This window comes from Neoarius graeffei, chromosome 4, assembly GCF_027579695.1.
Source record: "Neoarius graeffei isolate fNeoGra1 chromosome 4, fNeoGra1.pri, whole genome shotgun sequence".
Taxonomy (NCBI): domain Eukaryota; kingdom Metazoa; phylum Chordata; class Actinopteri; order Siluriformes; family Ariidae; genus Neoarius; species Neoarius graeffei.
Window position 1 is genome coordinate 116,118,353 of NC_083572.1, and position 12,113 is coordinate 116,130,465.

At 44.9% G+C, this 12,113-nt stretch overlaps 1 protein-coding gene across 1 annotated transcript in view; it reads left to right on the forward strand.

The window, feature by feature from the left end:
• Positions 1 to 11,084, forward strand: part of smarcc2 (SWI/SNF related, matrix associated, actin dependent regulator of chromatin, subfamily c, member 2) — a 43,875-nt gene extending 32,791 nt beyond the window's left edge. The window contains 13 exon segments of the mRNA XM_060920265.1: positions 36 to 149; positions 414 to 486; positions 488 to 568; positions 804 to 920; positions 3,448 to 3,510; positions 3,650 to 3,908; positions 4,887 to 5,048; positions 5,517 to 5,584; positions 5,694 to 5,814; positions 7,674 to 7,837; positions 7,954 to 8,088; positions 8,493 to 8,802; positions 8,966 to 11,084. Of these exon segments, the coding sequence (XP_060776248.1) occupies positions 36 to 149; positions 414 to 486; positions 488 to 568; positions 804 to 920; positions 3,448 to 3,510; positions 3,650 to 3,908; positions 4,887 to 5,048; positions 5,517 to 5,584; positions 5,694 to 5,814; positions 7,674 to 7,837; positions 7,954 to 8,088; positions 8,493 to 8,802; positions 8,966 to 9,030 (1,732 nt within the window). The 3' untranslated portion in view covers positions 9,031 to 11,084.
• The last annotated feature ends 1,029 nt before the right edge of the window (positions 11,085 to 12,113 follow it).

The following is a 12,113-nucleotide window of genomic DNA, read 5'->3' on the forward strand; positions in this document are numbered from 1 at the left end:
CTGTCTGTCTCTCTTTCTCTCTCTCTCTGCTGCAGTTATCTTGCCTACAGGAACTTTATGATCGATACCTATCGGCTGAACCCACAGGAGTATTTGACCTCTACAGCTTGCCGTAGGAACCTGGCAGGAGATGTTTGTGCCATCATGAGGTCAGAAGGAGAAAATCACAGAACCAACGCAAACTACAACACCGTCACATCAACACAACCTACGACACAGTCAGGGCACTGACACAAACACAGTTCATGTCTTTTCCCAGAGAATGCACTCGGGCTCTATTAGCTCCAGTTCTGATGCTTGTCGTGGGAAAAGAGTGTGAGGTCACACACTGAATCAGTGAGTGTTCATTGTGTTTCATTCCAGCTGTATGTTTTATCAGGGTTTTGTGTGTGTGTGTGTGTGTGTGTGTACAGGGTCCATGCATTTCTGGAACAGTGGGGTTTGATTAATTATCAGGTGGATTCTGAGAGCCGTCCCACCCCCATGGGGGCCACCGCCCACATCTCACTTCCACGTCCTGGCAGACACGCCATCCAGCCTTGTACCCCTGCAGCCAAAAGCCTCTCAGGTACACATACACACACACACCATGTTCATACTGTGCTGTAACCCCATCCCAGTCGCACTGGTAAAGTTCTTAAAGCTCAGACGTGAACGTGCATCACATTTCATAATGACTGATAAAGATTACAGCAGCTTCCACAGTTAATAATATTATTGTTATAAACGTCAGGTGTTATTATTCAGGTGTGATGCTGTAATTACACTCGCTCTCTCACGAACACACTGTCTCTTATCGATAGACTCCGTCCTCACAGCCGATGATGTCGTTCCCGGACAAAGTGAAGGACAAACCAACAGATCTGCAGAACTTTGGGCTGAGGACAGACATGTACAGCAAGAAGAGCGGCCCGTCTAAGGTGATGATCACACTGACACTGCATGGCCGTGTGACCATCTGATTTATTCTCATTTCTCTATAGAGCTTGTGTATGTTGGAACGAAATGTCGTTTCTCCAGGACCATGATATAAAATAACAGCACGCAAGACGACATAAACACACACCAGTCTGAGGCGAGTGCAGGAAATACACAGGACAGGAAATACACAGTACAGGAAATACACAGGACAGGAAATACATGCACCGTGGGCGATAACGGAACTACTGCGTAGTACTGAAGCAAATGGTGTCTAATGCAGCGTTGTAAAGTTTGGTGCATGATGTTCGGAATATTTTTGAGCCTACACGTTCTTTAAAAATGGGCGGGGTTTGTCTGGAAGAAGTGGGTGGAGACTTGTGATTATTTGTGTGAACTGATCTACTTTAACACGAAAACATGTTTATATTATGTGCTCCTGAGTCGTGAATCATAAACGTGTTGGCCCTAATGTCAGGAACTCACGATGTAAAGGAAATCTCCTGGAAATCACTGACCAGTCTTCTGCGTCTGTGAGCGCAGGTATGTGGAAGAGGGGAGAGAGTACTTTCCTCAGAGTGCGTCTGCTGCCCTGCACTGTGAAGAGAGTTGGTAGCTTCATGTGTCTCAGAGGAAGCGTGCAACATCTGCTTCGAAGGTGTGATGGGGAGAAGCGGCGAGTGTGTGAGAAGCGGTGATGAAACTGGGAGAACACGTTGTGGGGGGAAGGGCGTGGTTCTGTCATGTGAGAGAAAGAGAAGCGCCTCGTTCTAGTGAAAACGAAAAGGTCAGGGGCTTATTATACAGTGGTGCTTGAAAGTTTGTGAACCCTTTAGAATTTTCTACATTTCTGCATAAATATGACCGAAAACATCATCAGATTTTCACACAAGTCCTAAAAGTAGATAAAGAGAACCCAGTTAAATAAATGAGACAAAAATATTATACTTGGTCATTTATTTATTGAGGAAAATGATCCAATATTACATATCTGTGAGTGGCAAAAGTATGTGAACCTTTGCTTTCAGTATCTGGTGTGACCCCCTTGTGCAGCAATAACTGCAACTAAACGTTTGCGGTAACTGTTGATCAGTCCTGCACACCAGCTTGGAGGAATTTTAGCCCGTTCCTCCGTACAGAACAGCTTCAACTCTGGGATGCTGGTGGGTTTCCTCACATGAACTGCTCGCTTCAGGTCCTTCCACAACATTTCCATTGGATTAAGGTCAGGACTTTGACTTGGCCATTCCAAAACATTCACTTTATTCTTCTTTAACCATTCTTTGGTAGAACGACTTGTGTGCTTAGGGTCGTTGTCTTGCTGCATGACCCACCTTCTCTTGAGATTCAGTTCATGGACAGATGTCCTGACATTTTCCTTTAGAATTCGCTGGTATAATTCAGAATTCATTGTTCCATCAATGATGGCAAGCCGTCCTGGCCCAGATGCAGCAAAACAGGCCCAAACCATGATACTACCACCACCATGTTTCACAGATGGGATAAGGTTCTTATGCTGGAATGCAGTGTTTTCCTTTCTCCAAACATAACGCTTCTCATTTAAACCAAAAAGTTCTATTTTGGTCTCATCTGTCCACAAAACATTTTTCCAATAGCCTTCTGGCTTGTCCATGTGATCTTTAGCAAACTGCAGACGAGCAGCAATGTTCTTTTTGGAGATCAGTGGCTTTCTCCTCGCAACCCTGCCATGCACACCATTGTTGTTCAGTGTTCTCCTGATGGTGGACTCATGAACATTAACATTAGCCAATGTGAGAGAGGCCTTCAGTTGCTTAGAAGTTACCCTGGGGTCCTTTGTGACCTCACCGACTATTACACACCTTGCTCTTAGAGTGATCTTTGTTTGTCAACCACTCCTGGGGAGGGTAACAACGGTCTTGAATTTCCTCCATTTGTACACAATCTGTCTGACTGTGGATTGGTGGAGTCCAAACTCTTTAGAGATGGTTTTGTAACCTTTTCCAGCCTGATGAGCATCAACAATGCTTTTTCTGAGGTCCTCAGAAATCTCCTTTGTTCGTGCCATGATACACTTCCACAAACATGTGTTGTGAAGATCAGACTTTGATAGATCCCTGTTCTTTAAATAAAACAGGGTGCCCACTCACACCTGATTGTCGTCCCATTGATTGAAAACACCTGACTCTAATTTCACCTTCAAATTAACTGCTAATCCTAGAGGTTCACATACTTTTGCCACTCACAGATATGTAATATTGGATCATTTTCCTCAATAAATAAATGACCAAGTATAATATTTTTGTCTCATTTGTTTAACTGGGTTCTCTTTATCTACTTTTAGGACTTGTGTGAAAATCTGATGATGTTTTAGGTCATATTTATGCAGAAATATAGAAAATTCTAAAGGGTTCACAAACTTTCAAGCACCACTGTAAAATACATTAAATTACAACTAGAACACTAATGTCATTTTGTTTTCTTTGTGTGTGTGTGTGTGTGTGTGTGTGTGTGTGTGTGTGTGTGTGTGTGCGCGTGCACGCATAAAAGGGTAAAAACGCTGCAAGTGCTACACGGGAGTGGACTGAACAGGAAACTCTGCTGCTGCTGGAGGTACTAAACTACTCAGTTCTACTGTGTGTGTGTATACACTGATCTCTGTGTGTGTGTGTGTGTGTGTGTGTGTGTGTGTGTGTGTGTGTGTGTGTGTGTGTACTGATCTGACCTGTGTGTGTGTGTTCTCTCTGTTCAGGGTCTAGAGATGTACAAGGATGACTGGAACAAGGTGTCGGAGCACGTGGGCAGCCGCACACAGGACGAGTGTATCCTTCACTTCCTGCGCTTGCCGATTGAGGACCCATACCTGGAGGACGGAGCAGCGTCTCTGGGGCCGCTGGCGTACCAGCCGGTGCCGTTCAGCCAGGCGGGGAACCCGGTCATGAGCACCGTGGCCTTCCTGGCTTCAGTGGTCGACCCGCGAGTGGCCTCGGCTGCAGCCAAGTCTGCTCTAGGTGAGAGGTCAAAGGTCATTAGATACAGTGGTGCTTGAAAGTTTGTGAACCCTTTAGAATTTCCTATATTTCTGCATAAATATGACCTAAAACATCATCAGATTTTCACACAAGTCCTAAAAGTAGATAAAGAGAACCCAGTTAAACAAATGAGACAAAAATATTATACTTGGTCATTTATTTATTGAGGAAAATGATCCAATATTACATATCTGTGAGTGGTAAAAGTATGTGAAGCTTTGCTTTCAGTATCTGGTGTGACCCCCTTGTGCAGCAATAACTGCAACTAAACGTTTGCGGTAACTGTTGATCAGTCCTGCACACCGGCTTGGAGGAATTTTAGCCCGTTCCTCCGTACAGAACAGCTTCAACTCTGGGATGTTGGTGGGTTTCCTCACATGAACTGCTCGCTTCAGGTCCTTCCACAACATTTTGATTGGATTAAGGTCAGGACTTTGACTTGGCCATTCCAAAACATTCACTTTATTCTTCTTTAACCATTCTTTGGTAGAACGACTTGTGTGCTTAGGGTTGTTGTCTTGCTGCATGACCCACCTTCTCTTGAGATTCAGTTCATGGACAGATGTCATGCGCGCTACAAACAGACTATCAGAGGGAACAACAAAAGGCAAGAGGGTATTCAGAAAACCAGAATAACAATAGACACTAACAGCTTGATAAGGTCAGACACGAGATAGTGAGCGTTTACTTCACAAAGTCTGTATGTGCCCAGCGCCCTGAAATGCACACGTCCTTCAACGATTGCTCTCTGATCAGGAACAGGTGCACTGTAATTAGTCCTTGAGGTGCGCGCTGCTTGCTCAGAGCGTGAATGCTCATGGACACAAGTGACAGTTCAAGGCACGCCAATCGTGCCAATCGTGTATGCGCACGGATGTGACACATGTCTACTCTGTTGTGTGTGTGTGTGTGTGTGTGTGTGTGTGGTGTGTGTGTGTGTGTGTGTGTGTGTGTCAGAGGAGTTCTCCCGGATGAAGGAGGAGGTACCAGCGGCTCTGGTGGAAGCTCATGTGCGGCGTGTGGAGGAAGCGGCCCGGGTCAGCGGCAGACCGGACCCACTGTATGGCCTGGAGGGCAGCGGCATCGCTGGAACCGGCCTGGAGGACGCAGATAAGCCTGGTAACACACACACACACACACACAGGTAACTGACCACTACGGTCAGTACAGCAGACAGGGATCTATGGTAACAGCATTGTTATGGTTACACATCATGGGCCAGAGTAGATGTAATTACAGAGAGGAGTTAATACTAAACTGAACTGAAGGGCGTGTTACTCATGTGAGATCGGCTCGAGTGAGGAGCAGTATGGTCCTGCTCCATTGTCACTGTTCATGCAGAAGTGCATATTTAGGTTGTAAATACACTCACAGACACTCTGACACTCCTGATAAACTACTGTCTGCGCAACCCGACTCTGAACACGAGCAACTTTCCCCACTGCATACTGAAGTTCCCGTCTGTGTGAGCTACTTTTTATATAAGCACATAAAACTTCAAGCTGCATTATTTATACAAAGCAACGACGTGTGTGTGTGTGTGTGTGTGTGTGTGTGTGTGTGTGTGTGTGTGTCTGTGTGTGGCAGAGGAGAGCAGTGATGAGAGCAAGAGCAGCGACACTCAAAACACAGAGGACAAAAGAGACAACAGCAAGGTAATGAAGTGTTTGTGAAATGTTTCTTACACCAGCATGTGGGCTGTACACTGTTCTATATGTGTGTGTGTGTGTGTGTGTGTGTGTGTGTGTGTGTGTGTGTGTGTAGGAGGGTAAAGATGGAGCAAGTGAGGAGGAGGAGAAGCAGGGTGAAAATGGGAAGAAAGAAGAAGAAGGAGGTAAAGCAGGAGAGACAGAACGAGAGGCAGAGAAGACAGACTCGGACACGGGTATGTCCAAAAGGAACTTTTGCTTTTGTGTTCTCTTCAGCTGGACGCTATGACATCATCGAGGGAGGAGTCACCACAAAATAGAGCTAGAGAACGATTAGAGATTGAGTCAAAGCTGATTTCATGAAGCATGTGACTGTGTTTGTGTCACACAGTCATGTGTTTTATATTTTGTCAGCCTGTTAATCAAATTAGCTCCACCTCCCCATTCATGATGAGGTCACAGTACATATGGTGGCTGGATTAATATTAATAGTGATTGTGTGTTAAAGGTCTTTCACTTTATTCTGCATTCAGATATTACCAGAGTCACAAAAGTGTTCACAGTGGAAGGGTTTGGTTATTAAAAAAAAAAAAAACTACCCTGCAGAGCGACATCATATTTGTTATTAAAAAAAACAAAGAATGTGACAGAACCGGCGGCACGGTGGTGTAGTGGTTAGCGCTGTCGCCTCACAGCAAGAAGGTCCGAGTTCGAGCCCCGTGGCCGGCGAGGGCCTTTCTGTGTGGAGTTTGCATGTTCTCCCCGTGTCCGCGTGGGTTTCCTCCGGGTGCTCCGGTTTCCCCCACAGTCCAAAGACATGCAGGTTAGGTTAACTGGTGACTCTAAATTGAGCGTAGGTGTGAATGTGAGTGTGAATGGTTGTCTGTGTCTATGTGTCAGCCCTGTGATGACCTGGCGACTTGTCCAGGGTGAACCCCGCCTTTCACCCGTAGTCAGCTGGGATAGGCTCCAGCTCGCCTGCGACCCTGTAGAACAGGATAAAGCGGCTACAGATAATGGATGGATGGATGGATGGATGGATGGTGACAGAACCGCGACTCTCCCAAGAGGAGACTGTCCACTTAAAGTCAGCGAGCAGGTAAAGAGGGGATTAGTCAGACAGTACCATTTCTGACCGTTCTGACACTGAGACGAGATCTCCAAATTTCAAATCACTAAAATCAGAGACAACAGACACTTTTAAAAATGTCCGTTAAAAACACACCTCTGGACTTTTGTCTCCTTCCGTTGTCATTTTTCCCCTTCTTTATAAACTGCACCTGATGGCTTTGATCTTTTCATTAGTTCACAGAGACCAGCAGAAAATTTCACCTGTTAACTGGTGCACTCACCCACTGTCCACACCTGGCCCCTCCCCCACAATCTCTCTTGTTATCTCACTCATAACAAATAAATAAGTCTGAATGTGTGCTATCCATTTGTAGATTGAACTGACACATGCATATAGATTGAATTGCTTCCAAAATAAGTATTTTTAAGGGGTGGGTGGAGGGAGAGGGGGGAGGCATCTGTCAAGGTTGCCTGTGCCTAGAAACTCCCAGAGACACAACTCAGAGGCCATGGGGAACTCTCAGGGAGCTGGAGAGATCCACAGCTCAAATGGAGAAGCTTTTCACAGGACAAGCACAACCTCAACGCCTACACTCCATCCAGCTGGACTTTAGCTGGACATTTGGACTCATCAAACCTCTGGAAATTTTTCTCTGGTCTGATCAGAACAAAATTGGACTTATGGCGATCACTCTGAGAACACCATCCTCACTGTTAAGCCTGATGGTGGTAGCATCATGTTGTGGAGATGTTTTCCATTGGCAGGGAAACTGACACGAGAAAAAAAGAAAACCCTTCCAAAGGCTGGGGGTGGAGCTTCACCTTCCAACAAACCTGAGCACACTGACTCAGCTATATTGGAATGGTTTAACACCAAGAACCTAAGTGTGTTAGAACAACCCAGTAAAAGCCCAGAGCTTCCATCTGATTCAGAATCTGTGGCAAGAGCAGATGTGAACACTGATGGAGACATTTACATTGACATTCAGCTGTACCGCTCTCTCTCTCTCTCTCTCTCTCTCAGGTGATGTAGAGAAAGAGAAAGAAGGAAAAGAGGGATCAGAGGATGGACAGAGGGAAGGCGAGAGTGATGGAGAGAGGAAAGCAAAGGTGGAGAGAGATGTTGGTGAGGGGAATCTGGCCACTGCAGCTGCTTCTGCACTTGCCGCTGCTGCTGTTAAAGCCAAGGTGTGTGTGTGTGTGTGTGTGTGTGTGTGTGTGTGTGTGTGTGTGTGTGTGTTTTGCTGTTGAGAAAGAATCAAGAATGATTTTGATGGTCAGTGAGTGATTTTGTATGTGTGTAGCACCTGGCCGCAGTGGAGGAGAGGAAGATCAAGTCCCTCGTGGCTTTGCTGGTGGAGACTCAGATGAAGAAGCTGGAGATCAAACTGAGGCACTTTGAGGAGCTGGAGACCATCATGGACCGAGAGAGAGAGGCGGTGAGGCATTATGGGTAATGTGGGACTTCACACACTTTAGTTCTCCAAATGGTTCCATGTAAGTTTTTAAAGTTTCTGAACTGCCCTGAAGTTGAATTGCATAGTTCCTGAACTGATTCCTGTCCAAACTGCTGAGAAGACGTTTTAATCCAAGCTCTGCCCCAGGAGTTCCTGGAGAAATACAGACTTTGAAGCAGGAACTAAAAAGGTTCTGTGAACTAGAATTCACCCTGTTTTCTGTGCTGGAAATGGTCATGAAGTTCTTGAGTTCCAGAACAGGCTTTTGTGGTGGAATTGCACCTCTGGTGTGGTAGAATCCAGACACACTCTGGATTTAGAATATGTTTTGTGTGTGTGTGTGTGTGTGTGTGTGTGTGTGTGTGTGTGTGTGTGTGTGTGTGTAGTTGGAATATCAGAGGCAGCAGCTCCTGGCTGATCGTCAGGCGTTCCACATGGAGCAGTTGAAGTATGCGGAGATGAGAGCTCGCCAGCAGCACTTCCAGCAGATACAACACCAGCACCATAGCAACCAACCCAGCAACCAGCCCAGCAATGCTCCGCCCATCCCCCACCAATCGGCTCCTAATGCCAGTGCCCCACCTTCTGCACCCAGCCTCTCCCAGACTGCCTCCACCAACACCTCCAGTGAAGCTCCACCCACCTCTGCCTCTCATGGCTCCTCCCCCAACAACACACAGCCTGGAGCAGTGCATGGTGAGAGAACACACACACACACACACACACACACACTAATCAGTGAAACACCTCAGTACATACAGAACCCATTGTTGATGGTATGTGTGCTGGAGATGTTACTTTGTTTAATATTCTTCTTCTCATCTCTCTTTCTTTCTCTCTTTCTCTCTGTTCCTTTCAGACTCTAGCACCGTGCTAACAGGAGATTCCCTCCATCCCTCTGGCCCAGTGACCCCTGCACAGTGAACACACACACATACAGGGGTTGAGAGAATGATGGGGATGAAGTTTTGTTTTTGGGAGACTTTTAGTCTTTTAAACATTTCACTTTAAACTGTTCAGACCCAAATCTGAACCTTTGATTCACGAATTTTCATGAAGATTCACAAATCTTCAACACACTAATTCTATACTCTGTACTCTACAGGCTATACGATGAAAACAGTGTTAATTAAGTGTGGGTTTGTGTGTGATTTATGGTCCAGTGTTTTACCTACAGAACCCTGGAGATGTTACACCACCTCACTGTTGCTACTTCAGCTTCTCACGGGAGAATTTAAAAAAAATTAGCTGCACTTTTCAAAACTTTTCCCATTTCTTTCCCATTGGGAGACAAGAAGGAAGAAGTCTGATTTGAACCTGAAGCACTTATAAACGTTATTTTACTAAAAGTCTCCTGAATTTTTGTATTGATTGGATAAAAGCGCTTGATTAGGACTGAATCTTTGTAAAGGTGTTTGTGTGACTGTAAGGATGAGGTGAGAGCTTTAGGTTTAGTTGCTCCATCTGTTGGGATTCATTTGATCTTTTTACATGCTTTACTTTAAATATTTTTATGTACAAATAACTGTTAGCATGATGAATAACTGACGGACAGAACAGTGTTAAAGTCTGAAACTTTTCTTCTTTGTTTCTGTAAATGAACATTATGTACTGTAAAGATTCAAAACTGTTCCACTGCGAGTACCAGGGACATCACTTCCTCTTCATCACTTCATCTCCACTGCATCACTTCACTTCCTCTAAAGTTCCTCTTCTATTAGCTCCTTTTTCACTTTGTCTTTCATCCCCATTTCACACACTCCATATCTGTAAGTGTTTATAGGTAGGTGTTTAGCGTGCGTCTGTTGTTTCCTGTTATTTCATTCACAGTGTTTTTATTCACACAGCACACACACATCTGATTGCTGTTTACTGACTACACCTCATCTGTTCATTCGGTCTACAGAGCCACATCTGTCGCTATAGCAACGCTAAAGGCGTGATAGAGGCAGGCGTAAATGCACAAAAGGAACCAGAAGGCCCGCCATTGTTCCACTGCCTAGACTCCACCCCTTTATGCTGGTAGTTGTAGATGACCAGAGGTGGAAATTTGGTCATGTCTTTGAGTCCAGTTATGGACGTGTTAAAACATGGGCAGTTAGAAGGCAGTCTTTAGTGGAGATAGAATCAGATATTTAGACAGATTGTGAAAGATTTTGTCAGCAGAAAGTTAACATGGGCTGAGCTAACATCACTGCAAGCGAGACAGCTGACAAAACCCAGCCATAAAAGACTACACCTGTTTAGAATTGTTTTACAGGTAGATGATCGATATGGACTTAAAGACACACCCACACGAAGTTTCCTGCTCAGATCAGATGTGTAGTGTGTGTGTGAACAGAGTTCTCATCCAGTGTTAAAATATCTGATTAATAATAAAAAGAAAGAAAACACAACATTAAACACTCAGTATGGTGTGTGTGTGTGTGTGTGTGTGTGTACATGAAGTTAAATGAAGGAATGTGAGTACCTGAGCAGTAAAGTGAGGGAAGATAAAGTTACGCGTGCACTCATGTGATTGTGCATCTTCATATTTTTGTATTTTTTTATATTTTTCATTATCATGAACTGTTTTGCTGTTAGTGTTATTTTACACATATAACTTTTGTGTCGCTGATCCATCCGTGTGAAAGTGTCGAGTTACACCCTGACACTGAACCCGTGTGTGTGAGAATTACTTTAATTTTATTTGCATTTATATGTTGTGGTGCGTGTTTAAGACTCACATATTACAACAGTAATGCAGTTTACATGCACAACACACACGTATGTTTTGTCACTTCCGTTGTGAGACACTAGTGATTTATGAAGCAGTGTGTGTGTTTTTCTATTTGGGATGTTTGTGTTGTTAAAGTTGAACAGTTGTATGTTGGTTCTGTGCTGATCTGCTCAGTTGATTAACAGACTGGTTTAGAAAGATTACATTTTAATTTCACAGATAAATTCGTATGTCTGGAAGAATAAAACATCATCAATGAGCTCAGTGTTGTGCAATTATTATGATGATGATAGGATTTGAGAAAAAGTTGACATCTTTTAGTATTTAAAGAAACACCATTTTATATACATAGTCGCCGACTGTCCATCGCGAGCGATGATGACCGCTTTATTAGGATACGCAGAAATGCAGATGGGTGTTTGCACAGTAAGGTAAGACAAACGATGTTGTGCCCCCATCATGTTGTGTCTCTGGACCTCCAGACCTGATGCCAAGTGGTGCACAAAAATGCCACAGACCTGGCGGGTATGTCAGTTGTCACTGCAGGGCAACTTCTTCACCGAGTGATGACAGCCATTCGTCATTGACCCTGTTGGGTTCATCTACCACACTGCACCGGAAAGCACACTGCTGCCAGCGCCTTATTGGTGATGTACAATTTAACCCATGGCAGCACAGTGGTGTAGTGGTTAGCACGGTTACCTCACAGCAAGAAGGTTCCGGGTTCAAACCCAGCAGCCGGCGAGGGCCTTTTGGTGTGGAGTTTGCATGTTCTCCCCATGTCTGCGTGGGTTTCCTCTGGGTGCCCCGGTTTCCCCCACAGTCCAAAGACATGCAGTTAGGTTGACGTGGGGCGGCCTTGGGCTGAAGTGCCCTTGAGCGAGGTACCAAACTCCTGAGTGCTCCCCGGGCGCTCTGGTGTGGCTGCTCACTGCTCTGTGTGCGTGTGTTCACTGCTTCAGATGGGTTAAATGCAGAGGATGAATTTCACTGTGCTTGAAGTGTGCATGTGACGAATAAAGGGTTCTTAGTTATAGCTGGAACCCAGGCAGGTGCTACCACTCCAGCTCAGAGCAGACCTGGGAGCAATGGTGATGAAGGGGTAACTCCACTTTCCCTAATACTCAAGTCCTCCTGGAACTGAGACTCACCCCTGGTTACAGTTAGGAGATACGCAGAACCTTTATTTTTAAATAAATTTCTGAGTGGATAGTACCTCCATCCTTGACTCTTGTGTGCTGCATAAATAGGAATGAATATATATATATATATATATATATATATATAT